The 25,823-nt window shown below is 36.3% G+C and overlaps 2 protein-coding genes, 1 long non-coding RNA gene and 1 pseudogene across 6 annotated transcripts; 2 read left to right on the forward strand and 2 right to left on the reverse strand.

Moving 5' to 3' along the window:
- Positions 1 to 13,488: 13,488 nt before the first annotated feature.
- LOC130508828 (small nucleolar RNA R71) lies at positions 13,489 to 13,560 on the reverse strand (annotated as a pseudogene).
- Positions 13,561 to 14,144: 584 nt separating this feature from the next.
- LOC108821032 (protein HOTHEAD) lies at positions 14,145 to 17,207 on the reverse strand. 2 transcript variants are annotated; one of them, XM_018594080.2, is made up of 5 exons: positions 17,026 to 17,207; positions 16,272 to 16,913; positions 15,089 to 15,489; positions 14,447 to 15,012; positions 14,145 to 14,359 (listed from the first exon to the last, which is right to left on the reverse strand). In XM_018594080.2, the coding sequence occupies exons 1-5, from the start codon at positions 17,105 to 17,107 to the stop codon at positions 14,296 to 14,298; spliced, it is 1,755 nt and encodes a 584-aa protein (XP_018449582.1). In that variant the 5' UTR covers positions 17,108 to 17,207; the 3' UTR covers positions 14,145 to 14,295. The 2 variants fall into 2 exon arrangements, with proteins under 2 accessions (XP_018449582.1, XP_018449581.1); XM_018594079.2 differs by having other exon boundaries at positions 14,447 to 15,018; positions 17,026 to 17,206.
- A 2,420-nt stretch (positions 17,208 to 19,627) lies between these two features.
- Positions 19,628 to 21,469, forward strand: LOC108819169 (uncharacterized). 3 transcript variants are annotated; one of them, XR_001944206.2, is made up of 4 exons: positions 19,628 to 19,774; positions 19,860 to 20,418; positions 20,796 to 20,884; positions 21,110 to 21,469. It is a non-coding gene; the product is annotated as an uncharacterized LOC108819169 (long non-coding RNA). The 3 variants fall into 3 exon arrangements; XR_001944207.2 differs by lacking the exon at positions 19,628 to 19,774 and having other exon boundaries at positions 19,781 to 20,418; positions 21,110 to 21,188; positions 21,283 to 21,469; XR_008940597.1 differs by lacking the exon at positions 19,628 to 19,774 and having other exon boundaries at positions 19,781 to 20,418.
- A 2,863-nt stretch (positions 21,470 to 24,332) lies between these two features.
- Positions 24,333 to 25,068, forward strand: LOC108821711 (uncharacterized). The gene is made up of 3 exons (XM_018594702.2): positions 24,333 to 24,415; positions 24,635 to 24,845; positions 24,936 to 25,068. Exons 2-3 carry the CDS (start codon positions 24,639 to 24,641, stop codon positions 25,011 to 25,013), a joined length of 285 nt encoding a protein of 94 aa, XP_018450204.1. The 5' UTR covers positions 24,333 to 24,415; positions 24,635 to 24,638; the 3' UTR covers positions 25,014 to 25,068.
- The last annotated feature ends 755 nt before the right edge of the window (positions 25,069 to 25,823 follow it).

Here is a 25,823-nt window from a genome sequence, read left to right on the forward strand (position 1 = left end):
ATCGGCACTTTAATGGTGAAAACCTTAAAGTGAAAGGAGTTCAAGGCCAAAAACCCAAAGCCGAAGAGATAGAGTGAAGATGGTAGGGAGGACTGGACAGTGGTATGGACTGGACAGTTGGAAAGAAGCGAGACTTCATTTGAGGACTTCAGCAGTATCTGGGTATCAGGAGCAAGAATGATCTATCTGAAGGAAAGGATAGTATCATGGAAATCAGTGCTATGGCAGAGGCAAAGCAAGATGACGCATTGATCATTCCATTGAAGAGAGACAGAGACGAGTATGGAGACCAAAGAAATCAAAAGGAGACATCAGAGGCAAACCGATGAGAAGCACATCAAGTGATCAAGACCGCGAAATGAAGTGATCCAAGGAGAGATAGTCATTCAGGGAGAGCATGTCGTGAAGTTGAGCAGTTACACACTTAAGAATTCGAGGACGAATTCTATTAAGGGGGGGAGAATGTGATAACCCGCCCTTAGGGGTAAAATGGTCGAGATCGACAAAGTCGGAGTTTGGAGCCAAGCTTTTGGGAATCAAAAGATGAAGAGGAATGTTGAGTTTTGATCATTTCAAACTTAACATGGTTCAGAGAAAGTAGAAGATTGGTCGAGCATCAACTTGGTGGTCGAATCGCGGGCGACAACGATGGATCGAGAAGTTTCAAAGTATGAGAAGGTCAAGAATGGATAGTAAGTGAAGCATGATTCGAAGTAAGCTGCTCTACCCTTAACAGAAGAATCTTAGATTGATCAGACGGACGTTTTGGAAGCATAACCTTTTTGGAAGCACGACGGGATAGAAGCACGACGTTTACGAAGCATGACGTGACTTAGCCACTAAGTTTTCCCCAAAACTTCGTGTGAGCGGAATATTATTTCAGAGACATTATAAGTCGGAAGCAGGACGGGAAGCAAGCAGGACGGGAAGCAAGCATGACGGGAAGCAAGCACGACGGGAAAACCTGAAATCGACCGAAAACCTTGATTTCGGTATTGTCTATTTTTCGAGGAAGCCGGAGGCTCGGGAGATATTTTTCTTCAAGTTCAGAATCCTTATGGATTCTATTAATAATATTCAGAGCATCAGAACGGGAGCAGAAAAATATTCAAGATTGATCGCGGGTCGAAAATTCATCAGAAAAACCGAAACCGCACAATTCGACCGGGAAGCTCGAGGTGGCTTGATCTAAGGGGACAGGACGTGGTGTCAATCATCTGATTACCTATCTGTCTGCACAAGCACGAGGTGTCGCCGTGCATGGGAGCAGCACATGCAGCTTGACACACAGAAGCACGAGGTGCCGCGAAACCTGCGATCGAAGCATGCAGATCGACATGTGTGCGTTGTGGTGTCGAACTGGATTAGGTCAGGACGTGGATCAGACATCTGGAGGGCGTGGTGTCACCTAGCATGACATCCTGATCATGCAGCCAGCCATGTGGAGCACGAGGTGCCGCGACGCATGCATCCGGAGCCATGCGAAGCGACACACGCGCTGCCACCAACTTCAATCTGATTTGCTGATGTATCCTATATATACCCACGACCCCCTGCCCATTTCATTCATCCATCACACACCAAAATCACTCCCAAACGTGCCTAGAGAGAGAGAGAAAGTAGAAAAAGAAAGCAAGAGGTTCCGATCTTTTTCGAGCATTTTAGAGAGTTTTCGAGATCAGATTCTCTACTGATTTCGAGTGAGTGTCTAGGGGAGGCTCTGTCCAAACCAATTCGTCCAAGCAATTCATATTCTCTGGTGATCAAGTGGAGGTGCTGTCCAAGGTCAGTTCAGATCCATGGGTTCAGTTCAGTCGAAGATTTGTAGCTCGATACTCTGCCGAAAGTCCGAAGAAATCGTCCAGCAGCTAAGGGGAGGTTCTGCTCGAGTTGAGTCCTGTCCAGACCAGTATCAGGGGAGGTTCTGTCCAAGTCAAGATCAGTCCAGTCCAGTCCATTCAAGATGTCGAGGTTGGGTTTTGGCTAAGTCCTCTCCGATCAACCAGCTGCTTATCGGCAAAGAACACTGTGAGTTGGTTTGTTTGGATTCCACTTGGAATCTAGGGTAGTTTTGTGAGTTGGTTTATTTGGATTCCACTTGGAATCTAGGGTAGTTTTGTGATTTGGTTTTGTTTGAGTTCCACTTGGAACTTAGGTTAGATCGAGTATGCATATAGATTATAGATTAGAAGGATCACACAATTGCATGATAGAGTCCTTAGGGTTTTAGTATTGAATTGGACTCAGCTTGGCACGGGCTAAGCTGAGATGAAAGGAATTAAGACTGAGTTAATAACTTGACTAGGACTAAGGCTAGGATGCATCATGTTTTCTTTTCTTGCTTGGTTATTTGGTTGAGTGCAGGTTCCCGTTATCTTTAAAGATAGTTTCATAGCAGGAGGCTTAACTATCTGGGTAACGGTTTGATTGAGTTGATTGCTTGGTAGATTAATTAAATGCTTTCTTGTTTAGTTAATCTTGTTGATTGAGGTTAGTCAGCTCTTGGTAAGGGAGTGACTAACCGGTTGAGTTGTTTATAGTTGTTAGTTGTAGAGTCAGAGTCTAGGATAGTGTTGTGTGTGTGTTGCCGTCAGTATGTGCGTAACCCGCACATACTAGGCTTGTTTAGGGTTGATTAGTGTTTCCTCGCTGCCTCGTATTTACCGGGTTTAAGGAAACCCCTTATTCGCTGGATCGGGATGACTCAGAGAGACGGGATCATGGCCTATGGCTGAGTGATTACATGACGGTGTAATGTGACAGTGACCCGAAGGACTGTGGGCTGTCGAGCGGTGACCCGAAGGACTGTGGGCCGCGGTCGGTTGAAAGTTCTTCTCTTCTGGCCTTTGTGGTAGGAAGTTAGGATGTTGCCGATTTTGGGGATGAACACGAAATCACCATTTCCCGGGTTAGAGTATTGGTTAGAGTATTGGTTAGAGTATTGGTTAGAGTGTTGTGTTTTATTAGAGTGTCGTAGAGGGTTGTGGAACCCTCAAGTTAGTGTAGCATCGATATACGGTGTTACGTATTAGATCGAGTCGTAGTAATAGTATCTTGTTATTGTGCTTGTGGTTTATTGATTTGCTTGCAGGTTCCTGTTACTTGAAGTTAGATCATGGCAGGAGGCCAAGTCTAACTTAGTAACTGGTTTATCAGATAGTAGTTGTGATTGTTAATTGGTGTTGAATGGTTAGTGTAGGCCTGATGTTGGCATGTATGTGTCTGAAGGATTGCTTGTGAAGGGTGGTGGATATTAAAGCTATGTGGTATCATTGGTTGGCTGATCATGTTCTTGTCTGATTGTTGGTCGACCGATTGATGATACTTATATAGTCTAGGTGTCTAACACTACACGAGTATTGAACTCAGGCGTATATATGGTTAACTAGGGGATTGGTTGTTGACTTGTTTTTCATGCAGGGTCCTGTTACTCGAAGTTAGGCAATGGCAGGAGGCCATGTCTAACTCAGTAACTGTTTGTGTAGCCTTAGTTTAGATTTCTTGCTAAGGCTATGTTGATTGTTATTTTGGGTTGTCTGGGTTAACTTTAGGTTGGGGTAGAGGTAGCCAGCTCACTGAGTAACATTAGGTTACTCATCCATCTCCGTTGTCCTTTTTGCAGGTTTCTTTAGTAGGACGATCGGATAGCTTGGTGCTGGACGTTAGGACAACCGGTGTAGATTTGCTTGCCTTTTGTTAAACGGTATTTTTGATTTGCGTTTAGTTGATTCGATTTTGGCGTTAGGCCGGGACCGGTCTCGAATTATTCAATGTATGAATATTTCCTTGAGTTAATAAAGTTATTGTTTTATATGCGCTTCATGAGTACTCTGATATTTGACTAGTCCGGTCTTACACAACGTTAGGTCGTTGTACGGGTTGAAAAGCCTTAGGCCTCGATCTAACGGAAAACGTTAACTCTTGATACGGGTTGCAAAGCCTTATGTCTTGAGTTAGCGTGACGAGTTAGCGGATGAACTGGTCTAAGTCGTGGAGTAAATTTTGTGACTCTGACCAGATCGTCCCTAGCCCGTCACGTAACGCTTCCGGACCACGGTATTGGGTTGGACGGTCAGTCATGTTCTTGTTTGATTGTTGGCTGGCCGGTTGGCCTTTCATCTCCAACCCTTGGCGTTGGTCGCTCCGTCGGTCATGTTCTCGTTTGATTGTTGGCCGGTGGTTCGACCTATGTCTAGGACGGTTCGGGGGTGTTACACTACCCCTCAAGCCAAAGAAACCGGGGTTAGTAACAAACAGCCTACCCCTACTCCTCAAACCAATCTGCCTACTCCTCAAAAGGATCAGCCTACTCCTCAAAAGGATCAGCCTACACTTCAAACCAATCATCCTACTCCTCAAACCATACAGTCTACTCCTCAAAAGGCAAAGCCTACTCCTCAAAAGAAACAGCCTACTCCTCAAAAGAAACAGCCTCCTCAAAAGAAACAACCTTCTCCTCTGCCCAAAGAGGTTAGTATCAAATCCTCTCCCAATAAGAATTAAGTCGTCCAGGGTCTTCTAGTTGTCCAGACGACTTAAATAAAAATTGTCTGAACGACTAAGTTGTCCAGACAACTTTTATTTAAGTCGTTCAGGGTTAACTTGTGTGCAACTTTTATTGCAGAGATTGTTGCCGGAGGATACAGCAGATGAGGCGATCTCGGTATATAAGATCTTGCCGGAGGATAAAGCAGATGATGTCACCTCCAAAGAGATTGTTCCTCTCACTTCCACTGACCAACCGAGCTTCGCTTCCAACGATCAACAACCGAGCTTCGCTTCCAACGATCAACAACCGAGCGTTCCAGTTTCAGAACCGAGCCTGGTTGTGCGTGCAAGGAGTGAACGAACGAAGAAACCTGCTCCCACGCAGATATCTCCTTATACGGCAGAGAGAAAGAAACTTCTTAGAGTGGCAAAGTATAATCCATTTCCCACACTAAACAGACCTAAGTTGAAGGAGCTCGCTGATTGGTTGAAAACTGATCCGTAAGTGATTGCTTTACCCATAATAGCTTGATTTAGTCTACCAAAACTGATTGCTTTTTTTGTTTGCAGTCATTATTTCACTAAGCATGAGGACAAACCACGTACATCACCAACTTGGTGGTATCACATCCTCCGGACACCCAAAGGATGGCTGGAAGACGTAGTAAGTCTTTTGCTTATCTTTAAGTCGTCTGGTAACTTGTCTTTGTATAGATTTGTAAATATATAAGTCGTCTGGAAGGTTTTCCAGCTGGACGACTTACCAATAAGTTGTCTGGAAGGTTTTCCAGCTGGACGACTTACAAATAAGTCGTCTGGAAGGTTTTCCAGCTGGACGACTTACAAATAAGTCGTCTGGTAGGTTTGGACGACTTAAATAAAAGTCGTCTGGAAGGTTCTAACTTGTATTATTTTATATGCAGCATATGGATGCTTGGATTAATGTGCTGAGGCAGAGGTATCAGGAGAACCACAAGCTTTCCGGAGCGAGCGAATGTGCTTCCTGGATCACAACTTTGACCAGTCTTGGAGAGACCAGTATATGTTCTTCAAAGCATCGCAACCTGATCACAAAGGTTTAGGAAGAATGCTACCTGGTGGGGCGTCGAGTTTTTATGACGGATCAATGCCTTCATTTTGCCAATCAAACAAGAAGTGGGGGGAGGACATTGATGATATCTATGCGCCAGTGAACTTGAACAACAAACATTGGGTTGCCATTTGGATATCGATCCCTAACAGGCACATAGTCGTATGGGACAGCATACCTTCATGTACCATACCAGAAGCATGGGATGAGATAATGGAGCCTTTTCTCGAGATGGTCCCTTATCTGCTTGTTGTCAACGCAAACACCGACGAAGGAAGGGCCAAATACGGGTTGGAGCGATACACATATGAGAGACGGCTGAAAGATGTACCCACGGCCAACAATGGTGATTGTGGCATGTACGCTCTAAAGTACATTGAATGTCATGCTCTTGGGGTCTCCTTTAGCCCTAAAGACTTTGCTAGGTCCAATGTGAAGAGTATGAGGGATAATATGGCGGTGGTTATATGGACGGAGCTTGTTGATCAGCATTTGAAAGAGAATGAGGATGGTGATAAGTTCGTGGGAATGTATGATTAGATTTGTGTATGGCTTTGAACTTGTCTTTGTATAGATTTTCTAACTTGTGTATGATTTTCTATCTTGTGTATGATTTTCTAACTTGTGTATGATTTGTGTATTTGTATTTGAACTTGTCGTTGTATAGATTTTCTAACTTGTGTATAATTTATTTGAACTTGTCGTTGTATAGATTTTCTAACTTGTGTAAATATATAAGTCGTCTGGATCCAGCTGGACGACTTACAAATAAGTCGTCTGGAAGGTTTTCCAGCTGGACGACTTACAAATAAGTCGTCTGGAAGGTTTTCCGGCTGGACGACTTACAAATAAGTCGTCTGGATCCAGCTGGACGACTTACAAATAAGTCGTCTGGAAGGTTTTCCAGCTGGACGACTTACAAATAAGTCGTCTGGATCCAGCTGGACGACTTACAAATAAGTCGTCTGGAAGGTTTTCCAGCTGGACGACTTACAAATAAGCCGTCTGGTAGGTTTGGACGACTTACAAATAAGGTAGTCTAAAAATAGTAGAAGGTAGTCTAAAAATACAATACACTGGACGACTTAGTAAAAGGTCGTCTAAAAAAATACACTTGAAGGGATAGTAGAAGGTAGTCTAAAAATAAAATACACTGGACGACTTAGTAAAAGGTCGTCTAAAAAAATACACTTGAAGGGATAGTAGAAGGTCTTCTGGACGACTTAAGATTTAGTCGTCTTGAAGGTTATCTGGTAGACGAAACACTGGACGACTTAAGAATTAGTCGTCTGGACGGGTAATCAAGACTGGACGATTTAAATTTAGGTCGTCTGGACAACTAGTCAACTGGTTGTGTACATTGTGGTTTCGTATGGCCAGTTTCCTTGCAGTTTGAGCATCTCCGTGCCCTGTGTTTCTTCCTGGGTTTGTGTCCTCTCATCCTAGAGAGCTCCAACCAAGATTGCCATCTTGATTTCTTCTGTCTCCCTGGACCACGCTTTACGTTTGGAGGAAAGCATTCTCGTTCCTCAATATGTTGTGACACGATAGGATATATATTCTCTGAGTATCCTGCATACAGATGATTCTTTGAGTAAAGTGGACATACAAGTGTGGAGATATGCAAACCAGCATGTGTTCCAGCAGCTATAGCATGAGAGCAAGGTATTTTTTCCACTCCATAGACACCACAATCACACTTTACATGTTCCAAATCAACCACACAGTCCATTTTGCCACCTTTGACAAAGAAACGCCATCCATCAATTGGTTCGACCGTCAACTTTTAATGGCCGCGTGCCGGTCGGAGACTATCATCAGAGGCTTGTCATGAGATATACAACTAGCCAATTTTGTGAAAAACCATCCCCAAGAAGGTTCATCTTCAGCATCCACGATCCCAAAAGCCAATGGGAATATCTGAAAATTGCCATCTTGTGCGGCTGCAACTAACATAACACCTCCATACTTTCCACTTAGGTGAGTTCCATCCACCACAATGACCCTTCTCTGATACTTAAAACCTTTGATAGAAGCTCCAAAAGAGAGAAATAGATACTTAAATCTTTTCATAGAATCAAGTTCTATAGCCGTGATAGAATCAGGATTTGCAATGGAGATTTGCTCGAGATATGAAGGCAGACGCGAATACCCTTCTTCTGTTGTGCTCTGTATGAAGTGGTGTAATCAAGCTTCATGCCAAACATGTTCCTCATTGCATCAGTGATATGCTGTGGAGTTATCCCATCAATGATTCCAACACGATCAATGAAAAGACTACCAACATACTTTGGAGTACAGTGTCTCCGCTGAGCGATTCGGTCTCCAATTGAGCATAAATGTTTTTCCACATACTTTGTTACCCAAAACGTGTTTGGCCTATGTTTCACACTCGCTCTGATCTTCCATCCACAACCGCTAACCCGACATGTTGCCACAAGGAGAGTTTTTGATGATTTGTATATTCTGAAAGAAAACCTACCCCTCATTGCTGTCAACCGCAGCTCTGAAAGCAGTGCATCCTTGCTAACAAAACTCTGGTTGACATAGATGCTGGTACAATCCGATTTTCCTCCTTCAATAGCATTTGTCTTAGCATATGTCTTTTCAATTTCTTCAAAACAAATATTATCATCATCTTCCTCGTCCTCATCTTGAACCTTTCCATAAAGACTGTAATCCCCACCATTCTGATCCGTTTCACCAACAATAGTGTTATCAGCATCCTCCTCCCCATTTTCCTCCTCCCCATCTTGATTTTCATCTTCAACAGACTCATTATCACCAACATCTTCAAAACATTCATCAGCTTCATCATTATCACCAACATCTTCTTCCCATTCACCAGCTTCATCATTATCACCAACATCTTCTTCCCATTCACCAGCTTCTTCTCTTTTCTCTGAAACCGTTTCCACCTTGCTGCGGCTTGATACACAAAGACATACTCTATGCGTTTTGAGTATCTCGAGCAAGTTTCGAACTTGTCTATCACTTGTAACATGAATGGGAGGACTGCCTGGAGTCATCATCATTTCTGCTGGTAATGAGTAGCTAATCTCCACAGTCACTGATCTCATGTCCATGTTATAATCTTCTTGAGCCATTGCAACAAGTTCAGCATGTGTTGAATCTTCATTCAATAAAAACAATCTTGCTCCTTTGAGATCATCAACCACAAAATCCCAACGGAAATCTCTCAACAACCATTCTCCATACACTGCATGTAACTTAAAAATCATCTGCAAATATTCAAAATAAAACACATTAGTAAACATAGAGAAAATGAAGAAGTTCAATAAACATTATCGCAGACGACTTAGAATTAAGTCGTCCAGAAGACTTAAAGGTAAGTCGTCTAAAGAGGTCACTTTTGCAATTGAAAATTAAAAGGGACGACTTAATTCTAAGTCGTCCGGCTTTGTTTGTTAAAAAAAAAAGACGACTTATATATAAGTCGTCTACGAGAAACGGGCTAGTTTTGCATTTGACCGAATCGTGTCAGATCTTTGACTATTTCTGGACGACTTATAATTCAGTCGTCTCTGGAAAATAAAAATTTCAATATTTTATTCAAACTAGACGACTTACATGTAAGTCGTCCTCGGTTAGTTTTGTAATTGAAAAATAAAACTTGAAATTTAACTTTCTCCAGACGACTTAACTAAAAGTTGTCCAGGTAGACGACTTAATTTAAGGTCGTCCGGGATAAGCAAGGTTTGACCAGAAAATTGGGAAAAATTCTGGACGACTTTGCTTTCCCCGGACGACTTTAAATTAAGTTTTCTGACGGGACGACTTTATATTATGTCGTCTGGTAAAAGTTAAATTATGAAGTTTTATTTTTCAATTACAAAACTAACCTAAGACGACTTACACGTAAGTCATCTAGTTTAATAAAATATTGAAATTTTAACTTTCCCAGAGACGACTGAATTATAAGTCGTCCAGAAATAGTCAAAGATCTGACACGATTCGGTCAAATGCAAAACTAGCCTGTTTCTCGTAGACGGCTTATATATAAGTCGTCTGGAGTGTTTTTTTTTCAACAAACAAAGCTGGACGACTTAGTTTAAGTCGTCCGTTTGACCAGAAGACTCATCAGTAAGTCTTCTACATACAGATGACTTACTTGTAAGTCTTCTACGCGAACAGATTTTGAAAAAAATTCAAATTCGTACCTTAAACTAGGTGAGATGACTTCGTTTGCACACAGGGTCTTCTCCAACCACCAAGAACCTCAAACGAAAGCAACCGTAAGTCAAAACGAAAGAAATATGGCTCTGTCAACCATCACCCATATTTTGAATCAAAAGCTTGAGTTTTTTGGATGAATATGGAGAGAAAGTGAAAGAAATGTTGTTTTTAGTTCATAACAATTGAAACAAAGAGAGTGTAAAGAGATTTACGTGCATTAAAGGGCATTAAAAGCTCCAAACAGTTCGTACAAGGTTGTTCCACTATTCATGGCAGTGGCAATATTGTAAATACTTGAAGAATATGAGGTTGAGACAGTAAAGAAGCCATTTTCGAAAAACAAAAAAAAATAAAAAGTTAATGACATTTTCGTAGATTAAATGGAGGTGTGGGGTTAAAAACTCAAAAAAAATGAGTCAAAAGAAAAGGTTAGTTTTCTGTTTGACTTCAAGTTTTGAGTCACTTTTGCAAAAAGCCTTTGATTTTAATTCTAAATTTGATTATTTTATTAGATGGTATAAGCGTTTTTTATTTTTTGTTCTTTTATTTAAACATATAATATTTTTTAATAAATGACTCTGTTGACAACATGACTCTAAAATTCATATAATATGATCACAAAATAAAGAATTATGTTTTTTGGTATAAAACCGAATAAACCGAAAACCGACAGTATATAAACCGAACCGAACCGATGTAAATATGGATTTAGAATGGTAGTTGTATTTTACTAACCGAAATACCGAAAAACCAAAAAAGCCGAACCGAAACCGAACCGATATCCGGATTGAACACCCCTAGATATAATCATTAACTAGAATAACTTGATCCGCGTCCTCCACATATATTTTATTTAACTTATATTTAAAATCACTGGTTTTATAAAACATTTTCATATATATTTTTTATATTTTGTAAATTACATATAAAAAAGAAAATATTATTTTATAATATAGATGTTTGATAATAATTTTTTATTTGTACAATATTATATTTGTACAAAATAATAATTGTACAATATTAGTTTCAAAAAAATTTGTACAATATTATATTAAAATTTAAGAACTTTCTGTAATTTGATGTAATCGTACTATTTATATATTAACAGGTTGTTTTTGTTAATTTATTTTAAAATAACAATAAACTAAATGTTTTTTTTTGCATTACTTTTCTATGAATTATTATTAATTTTATGATATTTTATTTTATTTTTAAAGTGAACTATCTAAATTTTTATATTTTACTAAACTTTATAAGATAATACTATATTTAAAATTGTCTTATATAATATAGACTATATATTTCAGTTTGTATTTTTATTTTCACCACTAAAAATAATAATTATTGTAATTAATTAATTTAGATTAATTTTAAATGCATTAACAGAATCAGTAAATTAAAAAAAATAGAAAAAGAAGTTCTTAATTTATTGTAAATACAATCACTAAATGTGTATATAAAAGAAATTAATTAATCTACTATTCACTCGACTCGAATAATTTTCATTTATTATTTTATCCATGTTTCCAAACAGTATTAAAAAGTACTTCGGTTTTAATAATATAGATTAGATAAAAAAAAATTCTCCATATCCAACAAGCTTTGCTCAACCCACCTCTCCAATCATGACGGCATGAAAGGCTCTCGAACCGTAAGGAATGAAGCGATCGAAATTAATAAGTTGAATGCTCGATTCGTCATCTTTGACCCCGAGCTTGCAAGATCTTGACTCTGGTGGCTCAAATGGCCGATAGGTTCCGGCGAGAGGACAAGTTTACGGCGACCAGCAGAGCATGGCGAAGCAACATGGCTGCTGTGGTGGAGCCAAGCAAGATTAACGACAAGATCAAAGATGCGGTCGGCAGGGGACAGAAGAGGCGGCGGCAAGCAGTTGTGGTGAAGTGCAGTAGAAGCACAAGCTGGTGCAGCGGATAAGTTGACAGAGATTGAGACGCGGTAGAGATGAAGAAGTAGGCAAAACGCCAAACAAGATTCTGTGATGTCGCATTTTGTATACACGGTCGGAATTGCGATCACAGCATCTGGTGTTCACCTTCTAAGATCTAGCGTTCTGTGATTGTGACCATGGCCTGAGTCCTGAGATTTTGGAGGCCGTAGACGAGTCAAAAAAGAATTCCAAAAATTTTAGAAGTTTAAGGCCAATGTTTCGTCAGGCTTGGTTCAGGGCCAGCTCTGATTGTGCCTTATTTTGAAAAGACTATATATATATATATATATATATATATATAAACCCTAATATCTAAGTATTAATTATCTTGGTTTTTATTGTGTTTTCTGACAATTGTTACTTGGTGAAAGATACAAATTTTATCATATTTTGTGTTATCTTTTTTTTTTTGAATCTACAATATTAAGAGTCATCTTATTATCTAAACATGATTTTAAGATCTATAATGACAATTAATGAGTAGACTCATCTTGAATCCATGAATTAGGTAGATCAAAGGTGATTAATAAAAAGTTAAGGTGTTTATTACTAGATCTACTTGTTTCTATGATCTAAGGGTTTTTAATGCTAGATCTGACTTGGTCTCTCTGATCTAGATTCTAAGTTATTTCAAGTTCAGAAGGTATTTGTCGAAATTCTTGAACAAATTAGTAAAACTCTTGTATGACTGGCTAACGAAAAATGATGTTAGGATTACTAGATGGTTAATAGACTTGAATTGAATGCATGCTTGATTGCATTAGACCAACGTAAGTTGATGTTTAATTCATCGTAGCTAGTGACCTTGAATCGATTACCTTTGCCCATGGGTTCTCTCTTCATATTGATTGAAAACTTGCTTTGTTCTATGTCACTTGAGTTCTGATCTATAGTTTTATTACCGCTACTCGATTCCATTTCAACTCATCTTTGATTGCACTTAGATTAAATAAATGTCTTGCATTCTTATTACTTAGAATTATCTTAGGACTGTATTGACACTTCAAATACTACATCGTATTGAGGATTAAATTTATCGGTATCAAGTTTTGGCACTGTTGCAAATCTTAAAATCATTTATTTTGACATTGAATAGTCATTGCTTGAGACTAAGTCTTGTTTTCTGTTTTTGATTATTAACTCTCATTGGTCCCTTGTCAATGTCAGGGGCATGAACTTGAGAAGTAGATAATCAACAAAATTTGTACAACGAGTAGACGACATCAAAGAAATGAAAGGAAGATTTCAAGAAAGAGAAGAGAAGAAGAACGACATGCTCATTTAAACCGTTTGGCATTAGAGATGGAACATCAACAACAACCTCAACATAAAGATGTTCTTGGAGCTGATTCCCTAGGAGACAATGGTCAAAGAGCTGCTAACCTTAGATCACAGCACCCACTGCGTAATGCATAAGTTGTCGAGAATTCGACAAACCACATATCTAAGATTGAGCATTCGCACACCTGCTGTAGTGAACAACAATTTTGAAACCAAGTCAAGCTTGATCAACATGGTACAAAGCAATAAGTATCATGGTCTGTCTATGCAAGATCCGCTGGACCATTTGGACAACTTCCATAGACTCTGCAATACAGTACGAATCAATGGAATTCCAGCGGATGACTCCAAACTGACACTGTTTCCATTCTCAGTGGGAGACAGAACTCACACATAGGAGAAAATTACCTCAGATTCAGTCAATACTAGGGATGAATGTAAGAAAGCTTCTCTTACAAAGTTTTTCTCCACATCTCGTACTGCAAAAGTCAGAAAGATTTGGTGAAGCTTGTGAGAGGTGCAAAGGTTACACAACGCAGTGCCCTCATCATAGTTTCAGCAAAGAAATCTTGTTGAGCACACTCTACCGAGGTGTCTTGCCGACAGTTAGAAACATGCTTGAGCACACTCTTCCGAGGGATCTGAACATGAAGCAATGCAACTAGTGGAGAATTTAGAACAGAGTGACTCTACTCATAATGAAGTGTATGACAGAAATAACCGAGGAAGTGGAGGTCATAGCATCTATACCAAGAACGAACTGAAGTCACTAGAGGACAAGATAGACTTACTTTTTAAGACAGATCGCAAAAAGTCAACTTTGTTAGTGATCCGCAACAACCTATGGATTCTAAAGTGGTTGAAGGTCTCAAGAGACGATAAGAAGCTTATTTTGTCAATGCAAATGACACTTATAAATTGCAATATAGAGATTTTACAGCACCTCTAGCCTTCTTTTGATCTTGTCGAGACATTGACAATATCGAAAACCCTTCTTGTCGTGTTGAGACTATCAACATCGCCAAGACAGCTCAATTCTACAAGTTCTATCACGTTCTTGACGAATCTCTGTTGCATTGGCTTCCGTCTCTATCAAAAAGTCAAGTTTAATATAACCTTATACTACGCACAAGAACCATCTGAATTTCAAAAGCTTCCACCATTGTTATACATAACAGAATCAGAACATGGACGGATGTACACATTCAGACTATTTTAGCTCACCATACATTAAAACAATTCCAAGTTCGTGATTCTTTAAGCTTATATCTCAAAAGTAATATCTATCTACTCATGCTTCTTTTTTCTTTTTGAGGAAAGCCTCCCTCTCTCTAAGAATCTTCTGTCCCATATACCTACATGTAACAATCAAAACAATCATTTTCTTAACTAAATGTTTAATATGTTTTTGATCACTTCTTCATTTTTGACTTATAATTTACCTTCCGAGCATCATAACCGTAGCTTGAGGATTTGTCCCTGGAGACTTGAGAAATGTGGATCCATCTATAACCCTTAGACTATCAATACCTAAAACTTTGTAATTCTTGTCTACCACTCTTCCAACTTGGCAGCCTCCATGGTAATGCCAAATAGTCATCACAGTGTCGATGCAAAATTGTTTTAAATTAAACACCGAGGTTACATGCCTCGGCCTCAGATTAGTGGGAACGTTCAGTATTAGATCGAGCAAGCCTGGAATGGTCGCTTCCGGATACTTGAATTTGGAGAATGCCTTTGAGTTAATCACTTTAATAATAGTAGTTATCCCTTCAACACATTTATTTAGATCCTCTGGCTCTTGATAGTAGTTAAATCTCACTGAAGGATTATCATATGGGTTAGTGTTCCTAAGCTCCAAGTGACCTCTCGAAATCGGCCCCGCCACTTTCTGGAGGATTACACCTGCTTGTGTGGTAGCATTGAATAACGGATCTATAGATTTGAAAAAATCGGTAATGGATTGAGTGGAGAATGGTGTGGATGTAGTGGTACTAGTACTACTTGTCTGTATCTTACACAATGAACAAAAAATATTAGTAAACAAAAAAAGTTATAATGATATTTGTGTTTTTATATTATACCTCGTTAAGATAGTTCAAAACGCCATCGAAATAATTGCGAGTCCAACTATAAGAGAAGATGACGCCACTTGCTCCTTCAATGTAACTACCAAACTTTGTGATACCAACGGCTTGTATTAGAGAAATCTCCACGGGAGTAGGAGAAGGAATAAATATGGCATTCATCGGATTATCTGCCATCCCTTGTCCGACCATTGGATGATCTAAGACCACCGGTTTAATCCCGTGAGCCGCAAGATGAGCCATAGGACCCACACCGCTCAGCATCAACAGCTGCGGGCTCCCGATGGCACCCGCCGACAAAATCACCTCGTTCATTGCGTTTTTGGCTAGCTCTGCCTTGTGTAACACTCCATTTGAGTCTTGAAATATCACTCCGTATGCTTTTGGCCTTGGTCTTCCTGTCCAAAACATATTACATTTTACATATCCAAAATAGAGGTGAGCATATATAAGTATAAAACCAAAACAGAACTGAACCACAAGGTTCAAATAAAACCAAATTGAAATTGCTTTTAGTATATATTTAAATCAAATTTGTCAAGAGTGTGTTGTTAACTAGATATACATTTCAGTTGCAAAAAAAAAAAAAAACTAGATATACATTAATAAATTATTATATATACTTATATATAATACCATTCCAAAATCATACTTCCTCCGTTATTTATATTAAAATAGATGTTTTGGAAAAAAAAACTTGTTTCGATAAATAAATTTTTGTGTTTTCTATATTTGTCTTTAATAATAGAAAGCTGTAAATTGTAAGAAAATTATTTAAAAATTAAATTACTATTAATTTAACTTTTTAATAATCTATTGTATCTATAATATAAATTTATCAGTTTTTTAATATGCATGAAAACAACAAAATTGCATACAGTATTTGTGGAACAGATGGTGTAGTTTTTTTTCTTACAACAAGATGGTGAAAGCAAAGAAGAAGTGAACCCGAAACTAAATTGAATACAGAATTGACCTTTAGGAGGCCCCACTCAAAAACCAATTTTTAGCTGGGTGAATTTTTATGAAAATAATCAATAAATAGTTGTAGCTGGAAAAATATTGGAAAAGGCTTGGGCCCCTACGCGACCGCTTCTAATGCTTCCGCAGCGGGCCGGGCCTGAATCCAAGGGATAGAAAGAAAGATAAAAGGTTTAAGATCAAATGATCAATCAAATACCTTTTGTGGTGAAGAGGATCTTATGAACTGTAGCGTGCAAATAGACAGCAACCCTGTCCGGATTTGCGTACTCCAACAGATTCGCAGCGGTATGTCTCTGACCGACATTATCAAAAATCGTACCACCAATCTTGGTCCCGTAGGTATGATTGTACGTGAAACCATTATACGGAAACTCACCTGCCTCCAAAAGCCCGTCTTTGAACGCCGTTTGCCATCCCATAATCGGCGGTTCAAACGCTATTTTCTTCTCAACCCACTCATAAGCCGATTCTACTTCATCGCTCTTCCACTCAGCCTCCTTAACGTAGCCATCCCCCGCACGTGTGTAGAATCCAGCGTTTAGCACCGAGCCTCCACCTAGGACGCGCGCACGTGTATTGTAAACGCCGTCTTCGGAGACGAAGAGCTGCGACCACGATTTGGGCAATGTGTTTGAGAGTGTTGTAGCGAAGTTTTGGATATCTGTCGCCGTAGGGTTATCGTAAGGCGAGCCGCCGCGTTCTAAGACCAAAACGGTAGCGTTTTGAGATAGCGTTGCGGCTAACGCGCAACCGGAGGTTCCTCCTCCGATGATGATGTAGTCGTAGCGAGCGAACGTTGGTGCGAACGTTGCATCCTTCATAAAACTATAATTCCCAGCTTCACGAAAAAATAAAGATTACACTAATTTAATGCTAAAATTTACAATATTATATTGTCACATACTGCATGATGGATATATACGTAAAGCAAAAAAAAAAAAGTACTGTACCTTGATCTGGATAACATGAGACACTGGAGATGAACGTTATGATGACAATTATGTGAAACAGCCATAATATTGGAAAACTCATTATGGTGAAAGCTTGTATTTGGTTCGTTATATTTAGAACAGAGCCAACAAATTGAGTAGGTTTGATAGGGTTATATAATAAGATGAAGTATGAGCCTCTTTTCGTTCATCTTATGAGAGGAAACTTTGATGGTTCACCAACACTTATTTATTGCTCCTACATTCATACAAAGAGTTTACAGTCTTGGTAATTAGTTTTAAAGAAGGAGGGGGTTTTCTAATTACTAATTTGTTGAATAATTTCAATTATATTTTTTTTTTGTCTAGAGTAGTACTTATACAGATAGTCACAAGAAATGTGATTGATAATAATTTAATCTACATATCAAATGTTTAAGTAGTTTATTAGTATTAGATCAAAGTAGTAACACAACATATAAAAACTTTTTGTTTATATTTTATACATGCAAAGATCTTGTCGCAACAACCTAGCTATAAAAATCGAGATGCATGAAAGGATATATAACGACTTTTGCATTTACTTTAGAGCTTGCCACATTGTATACACGTTCAAGAAACTTGGATGGTTGTTATAATTACTTTGTCCAATTCAGTTGGTCTATTAATTATACTCTTCTAGCCTTTGTTTCCGGTCCGCAACACGCATCATTTAGACTTAAAATACAGTAGATCGGTAACTATAAAATTTAAAAAAGAGAAAAAACTCGGTAACTGTATAACAATATACTCCTTCTATTTTATAGTATAAGTTGTTTTAGATAAATTATATTATTGTTTCAAAATATAAGTTATTTCCACATTTTTATATAGATTTTATCTTGATTGAATAATGTGTAGATCCTAAAATTTACTGACATTTTTATAACGATTGAATTATATTCAGATCAAATATTAAATAAGACTTTTAGAAAATAACATTTTTCTTAATTTTCGTACTTTTTAACTAAAACAACATATATTATGATAAAGAGGGAATCATAATTTTTTGTAACTGATTGTATTTAGTTCAATATTAAATATAACTTTTGGAGAATAATTATTTTGTAATTTTGATTTTAGCTAAAACAACATATACTATTAAGTTTGTGTATCAGAAAATATTAAAGGATTAAAATGTGGAGTCAGCCTTAATCTTCCATATTTATTAATTAATCATATCTATGAATATATTGTTGGGCATTAACTAGTGTGCTTTGTAATTGAAGAAATAAAAGTTAATGAGTTATGCAAAAGTGACTTCATAATTTTGTTAATTTGAATACTGAAATTTTAGGGGTGTTCGATCCGATAAAACTGAACCATTTAAAACCGAACCAAACCTAAATAGAGAAAGTGCTTTGGATTTGGTAATATATGATTTGGATGCTATTTAAAAAAACAGTTTGAAGATCATATCAAAGAAAGAACCGAACCCAACCTAAATATACCGAATGGATGCTATTTTAAAAAAACCACAATATATATATGATTTGGTATATAAACCGATCAAACTGAATAAACCGAATAAACCGATCAATTAAAATATTGTATTACTATATGTAAATTATATTATATAACTAGTAATATATACATAATTTCTTTCTTTGATATGATCTTCAAACTTAAAATGTTAGTTTTAGTAATTTCATATTTTATTTTAAGTTCAAAGTTATTTTTTCATTTTTATCATATTAAACAAACAAAATTTTAATTTTTTGTTAAAAAATATGTGTATTTAATATTTAGTTATTTAATAATATTATGGATTACTAATTTTCTTATTTTTATTCTATAAAAATATTAATATTATTAACTTAATATATTTACTAATTATTTTAAGTAGTAAATGAAAAAGAGAAAAAATAATCTATTTAAAAACCAAAATATTTTCATGTTATACTAAAGCCCATATCTAATTATATAAAGTAAAATTCAGAAAATATTATAAAAATAAATAAATATATATATATATATATATATATATATTTATTTTTTATAATATTTTCTGAATTAGTAAATAATTAGTAAATATTTCGGTTTCGGTTCAGTTTATTTGGTTTTTGATATTTCAGTTTATAAACATAGTTATCATATTAAATCCATATCTACTTTAGTTTGGTTCGGTTTATATACTATCGGTTTTCGGTTTATTAAATTTTATAACAAATATATATGTATAAATATATATATTTATATAAATATTAAATTTATATATATATATATATATATTTTGTTATAAAATTTAATAAACCGAAAACCGATAGTATATAAACCGAACCAAACTAAAGTAGATATGGAGTTAATATGATAACTATGTTTTATAAACTGAAATATCAAAAACCAAATAAACTGAACCGAAACCGAAACTAAACCGATATCCGGATTAGACATCCCTAAAAACTTATAATATTTTCACTAATTGAAAGAGAGTAGCTGCAACTGCTGGACTGATATCTATTTATATAAAGTTGAGTTTGCTCTCTCCAGAGCCCTCCACGTAGGATTCCAGCATGAAAACTCGCTTGCCCTGCATCCGATACGTGGTATCATTAATGAAACGATGCACGCTGAGTTTTATGGCACTTTCTTTTTCGATTGGGCTTCATCATACGGTTTATTATGTGAGGCCCATCTATCACACAAGTACGAAACGTAATCCGTGTTGTTTGCTTCTTCGTCATCTTCGTTCATCTTTGATCGGCGATGTGACGATGCAGATTCCGTAACGGTAAGCATTGAGTTTAATCGTCTTAATACGTGAGCCCACTTCCTTCCGCTGATTAGTTCGTCGGCGAAACCTTATAAATATGCAGAGATCTCTCCTCTGCGAATCGCGCTCTCCACATCTCTGTTCTACTCATCTGAATCATATTCATCTTTGTTCTCATCTCTATTCTACTCATCTTAATCATTCATATTCATATATCATAGCTTATGTGGATGGATTTTCTCATGGTGGATGTTAACGCGAGTCATTTTTCTGTTTCCTTCTATGTATCAATAGTTCTAGGTTTTTATCAACCATCGTACTGTTATTATTTCCCGGTGAGTCCTAGGCCGTTTTTGAATTTTGATAGTGTTTCCGATTAACCTGATCGTGTTGTAAGTTTTTTTTTACGATTTCACAACATCTTTTTTATGCCATACGCCAAATTAGACTGAGATGGAAACTTCCATTTGCGTAAAGTTTTAAGTCTACAAACTTCATATCCTGTTTATATCTTTGGTATCTTTGTTTCTAGAAATTGATGTTTCTCATTCAGATGGCTTTGACTTGGTGTCAATTGACTGAATGGAATAAGCAGTCTTCTGCGTAGGAGGTCATGCACAGGACTCAAAGAGACATGGATGTTCATGAAAGAAACAATGAAGGTTTCATTTCTTACTCTGAATAGTTTTGGCTCGATTTAAAAGAATTATCATCCTTGCATAATAATGGAATATTGCTGCTGAACTGTCGTATAGTTAAAATATTATTCTTTCTGACTCAAACAGAGCTCTTAATCTGTAAGATTCAGTCTGTTGATTGATAGGAAGGGTATATTGCAGATGAATCGTGCATTTGACCTCCTAAACCGAACTTAAAAGTGTTGTTTTGTATCGAACTTATTCTCTTTTGTGCTAAATATAGGTGATTTTTCTTTCCATAGGATTGTAATAAATATTGCAACTGCATCTTTGTATTTTTGCCTCTAAACCTGATCTCAAAGTTTTGGTCTTTAATAAAATTTCTTTTCTTTTGTGCTAAGCACATACTCCACTACTGCACGCACATGTTCACATGTAAGGCTTTGACCCACTGGGTGGCGTTGGTCCATCAGCAGCGTCGAGCTCAAAGGTTCTCTGTTTTTATGTTTATTCTCATCATCATATTTCATTTAAGTATTTGTGTTTGAGTCTCATGATCATATGTTTTCTACAAACCAGGCAGTTAACAGATGTGAGTTGAAGTATAATCATGCATGAATGTATATGACTTGATAGATTTTGGAAATAAGTTAATTTTGATGGCTGACATCTTCCTTCTTTTGGGACACTTCTGAATAATTTTAATTTGTAACAGATGGAGGTAGGCCAATGAAGTCAAGAATCTAACGTTTGTCACTTAGGAAGACTGCTAACGACGTTGACGAATTTATCAGGTAATGATTCTTTTCGTCATGACATGCCTTGGTGGAAGGAGGAGGACTCTGCATCATCTTCTTTGCTTCAAGTTTCTCTTTTGGTTTGTTTTAGAGTCAAAGAAAGGCAGCGTAACATTTACCTCTGGAACAAGCAGCCATAGAATTCTAAAAAAAAAATTCAATGCAACTCAAGAAGTGTTAATCAGATTGTGAAACGCAAAATGTGATGGTTATGCTTCGGAAATATCAAGTATACTCTTGATATGACTTGGTTTCAAAATATTAAGCTTATGACCATATATGGCCGCTTCTAATCAACTTTAATCACTTCTTTGATAATAGCAGTTACTGCGACTTAGAAAATTGATCAAAAAGATTTTTTATTTGGTCATTGTTTTAATTTTTTTTGAAATTACCTTTGTCACACAACAAACACTGTATAATATAACACAAATCTTATAATCTAAATAACAATTAAAGTATGGGCCACTATTTTAAACATAAACCAAATTGACAGTTGGATGGGTCTAACAGTGAATCGGACCATATTCAGACAGGGTGGATAAAATTGAGTTTATTTTTAATTTGTTATCACAAGAAAAGTATTGATGTTTTATTTTTTAAATCACTATAACTATTATAAAATATTACATTTTTATGTTTAAGTTTGTAAAATTTTCATAACTCACAATGATAAGTGTTTTACTTTATAATTTAAAATATTGAATTCAAATGGTCGTTTTATTTGGTTTATATTAAAATTTATAAAATACACATAATGAAAATATACAATAATATAGTTAAATGACCCGGCCGAAAATAAGACCACAATAAAATTTAATAGATAATAAAAATTAACAATAATTGTTAGGAAAAATAGAATAGAATACAGAAACTAAACAAATAAAAACAAAATGAATAACTTTTAATATAAAAGATATATGTAAAGTTATTCTAACTAAATAAATGTAGAATGTATTTTAAATATTTATGTCAAGAATTCTAAAAAAATTCTGAACATAGATCCACAACTGTATCCACAACTGTGTAAAAATAAAATATATACTTATATAGTTAAATAAGAGACACATGATATAAAATAATATAAGAGAATGGAAAAATAAATCGTGAGGAAACATTTAGTTAATTGTAATAACAATGTAACTGAATAAATAATAACAATAGATAAAATAATGATTCATACTAATATAGAACATAATATTTTAAAATCAAAACAATAAACATAAATCAAAAGTATTACTCTAAGAGCATCCACAACGGTAAGCCCACTGTGGAGTCCTTCAATTTTTTTAATTATTTTATTAATTTTTTCGTTTAATTAAAAAAAAACTAACTAATCGTGAGCCACCACGTGTCGTGGAGCCCGCGATACAGTAACGAAACTCGACATGGATCAGTCCTTAGTTTCGGATTTTTTGAGACTGATCCGACATGGAAACCAACAAAAGTCATATTTTAATATATTTTTTTTAAGGATTGGGTTTATGAAACCCCATTGCACATGCTCTAACTATTTAAATTTTTTTAAATTATCATCCCGCCCATAGGGCGGATCGGCCCTAGTTTATTTATAAAACTTAGTTTTTAAATTCACTACTAAAATTATGAAGGTTTATGATTATGATGGGACACAGAATGAGCCTACCGATATGGTAAAGGCTGATGAACTTGGAACAAGACTCATTAATAAGACCCCACAAGCTATATGTCGAACTTTGTATACGAGATTTAACTATACCAGGTGAAAATAAATTTGTAGAAGTTGTCTAGTGATACAACGAAGGGTCTCACCGGTGACTATCATAAAAATATTAGAAATGAGTAGGGAAAAACTGCAGAGGATCGGAATGAAATTATACGAATAAAAAAACATTATTCTTTATCAATTTTGATGAAAAAAAATATTCTATGTTCCTCTAAAATAAAAAGAATGAGAAGGAACGAAAAGAAAAAAATATTCTTTATAAAAAGTAAATTAGGAATATTAAGGAATGTACTATTCCCTTTTTTGGTCACGAGTCACGAGTCAGACCCTAAAACTTTGTTAATATTTTTACATCATAAAAACTGATATTTGAATCTTTAAATATGGGATCGATCATCAACAACCTAAATTATAGGAAGAAAAACTTACATAAATTTTGCGGCATGAAGTAGTTATGTGGGCATTTCATTTTAATTACGGATTCGGTTTGTTTTGGATCTAGAAAAACCTTAACTAAATCAACCCAAATTAGTTTGGTTTGGTTTGGTTTGTATTCGATTTGGTTTGGTTTGTATTCGATCTGGTTTTAGTTTGGTTTGGTTTGTGTTTAGTTCGGTGTAATTTGGTTTTGTTTATGTATGTTCAGTTCAATCGAGTTGATTTTTTAGTTTTATCCAACTTAGTTACAAAAATATAATTTATAAAAAAAATAAACAAGATCATTATTTGAAATTAAATCTTTATTTTCATCATATTTAAATGTAGAATAAACGTCACAACAAAATGTAAAAGATGTAATCTAATAATTTTATATTATCATCTTCAAACCTAATATAATATCATAAGTAATTTTTCATTTTTGATGTTGATGTATGAAATTCATATTTTTATTTTATTTTTAGTTTTTTATTTTATTCAGAAGTAAAAAGTATAAATTTTTGTCTAGTTGTTTAAGTTAAATTGTTAAATATATTAAATCTTAATATTATTAGTATATTTAATTAACATAACTAAAAATGCTTCAGTTTTTCCGTTTGGTTTGATTTAAAACAAAACTGGTTGATAAAATCTTGAACCAAATAGTTTAGACATATATATGATTGGTGTTGGTTTGTTTGAGTTTGGTTGGATCGGTTTGATTTGGTTCGAATTCGGTTTTTCTGTCCACCCCACCCCAGCCAGACTTGAAACTAGGCCCAAGTGAACTCTATTCGGGCCGAAATGATTCACGGATATGGCGGCCCAACTAATCACCTTCCGCACCGAGTCTCTTACAATTTACTCTGAAGTATGAACCACGTCGGACGAACCAAAATGTATAGAAATCTCCAGACCCGGTTTAGTTCTCAATCTCTCTCGTCTTGTACCTCTCGCAAACACAGAGTCTGTTAACCGTCTCAGACCTCTTCGTAACCCAATTTCTCTCTCTCTCTCTCTCTCTCTCTCTGAAGTTCACAGAGTTCGTTTACCGTGACCACCAGTTGGCATTGTCTACAAATCTTTTCGCCGGAATAATCAGGTCCGTTTTTCTCCGATCTAATGATTTGTACGATTGTTATTCGATACAGTTGCTGTTTCCACTACCAACTTGAATTTATCTAACCTAATTGATCACACCACAAGTTCGCATTTTTGTATATTGACTTGACTTATTGGGCTTATCACTTTTCTCATTGTTTCTAAGAGATCTTGTAACCCAAAGTTTTTGAGTTTTTATTTAAAAGTGATTGCTTTGTAGGAAGATGAGTGGTGGTGAAGTTGTCGTAGCTGCTGCTAGAGTCTACCATGACCTTCTTAAAGCAGTTGCGAAACATGTTGGCAAAGAAGACCACAAGTCTCATTTCACAGACTTTGTAAAGAACGAGTTTCAGAAGAACGCACACTCAGTCGAGAAAATCAATCTTGCCCGCAACTACACTTATCTTCTTAATAGCATTCACTCTCACAAGGTTTGATGCTTAATGGCATTGCCATTTTGTACATATACAGGCTTGTTCTTTTTTTTTTGTGTTTAGTCTCACAAATTTGGTTATTTGCAGGATCTGTTGTTCTCATACAACATTGCAGTTGATAGAACTGAAGAAATGAAGCAGAGTGCTTGGCAAATCTGCAGCTAGTGTTGGGCTTCGTCTTCCCGAGGTTTACCAGCCTTGATCATGATCATCATTTCCTTTACAGATCTTAGGTAACTTTGGAATAAGTTTGTCACTTTTTGTATCCAGACAGATCTGAGATGCATGGTTCACAATTTCTTTGTATTGTTACCACATTCGTTTTGGGATTAAAAAAAAATGGTACCAGTAACATGCTATGAAGTCACCAAATTGATGGCACATATCAGTTGGTTTAAAGTGGTTTAGTGTACATGTAAATTAAGTTGGTTTAGTCTGGTTTAGATAACCTTATATATAGTTGTAAATAACAAACTTTACAGGAACGAAGATTGAATAATATCATCTTTTACATTTCTCTTTCGATGTTCTTCAATCTCTATTATGGTATCAGAACAATTCCAGCTCGTTTTCTCTGATTTTTTCTCAATTTCTGCTCGATCTCGCTGATTTCGTCGTCAATCCGTCAAGATCCAGCTGAATCTGAGCTTCGATTGAAGTTACGAATCGAAAAATCATCGCTATCGGTGATTCTTGTTCTTTGATTTCACACTTCAACAATCTCAGATCTCGATCTATACGATGGCGAAACAAGGGAGAAAGATGAGGACTCGTACCACCCTCTCAGACTCGAAAACTTCCGCGAATCGCAATCGACCTCAACATTCCGCAACCGAAGACGATGAACCAGATATCGCCATTGCTCCGCAACAGACGATGGTGCTTCCTCGCATTCCTGGATCGCAACAGTCTGGTATACCTTCCATTGATAATACTCATAGTCCATACTTCTTGCATTCGGCGGATCATCCTGGA

The sequence above is a fragment of the Raphanus sativus genome, chromosome 2 (assembly GCF_000801105.2).
Source record: "Raphanus sativus cultivar WK10039 chromosome 2, ASM80110v3, whole genome shotgun sequence".
NCBI lineage: Eukaryota > Viridiplantae > Streptophyta > Magnoliopsida > Brassicales > Brassicaceae > Raphanus > Raphanus sativus.

What these genes read in the sequence shown, in the direction of transcription:
- LOC108821032 (XM_018594079.2), bottom strand. Translation starts at nt 17,107, where the DNA reads ATGAGTTTTCCAATATTATGGCTGTTTCACATAATTGTCATCATAACG. An exon ending in CTCATGTTATCCAGATCAAG is followed by an intron (nt 16,914 to 17,025) that starts GTACAGTACTTT and finishes TTTTTCGTGAAG; the next exon opens with CTGGGAATTATAGTTTTATG. An exon ending in GATCCTCTTCACCACAAAAG is followed by an intron (nt 15,490 to 16,271) that starts GTATTTGATTGA and finishes TGTTTTGGACAG; the next exon opens with GAAGACCAAGGCCAAAAGCA.
- LOC108821711 (XM_018594702.2), top strand. Translation starts at nt 24,639, where the DNA reads ATGAGTGGTGGTGAAGTTGTCGTAGCTGCTGCTAGAGTCTACCATGAC. An exon ending in ATAGCATTCACTCTCACAAG is followed by an intron (nt 24,846 to 24,935) that starts GTTTGATGCTTA and finishes GGTTATTTGCAG; the next exon opens with GATCTGTTGTTCTCATACAA.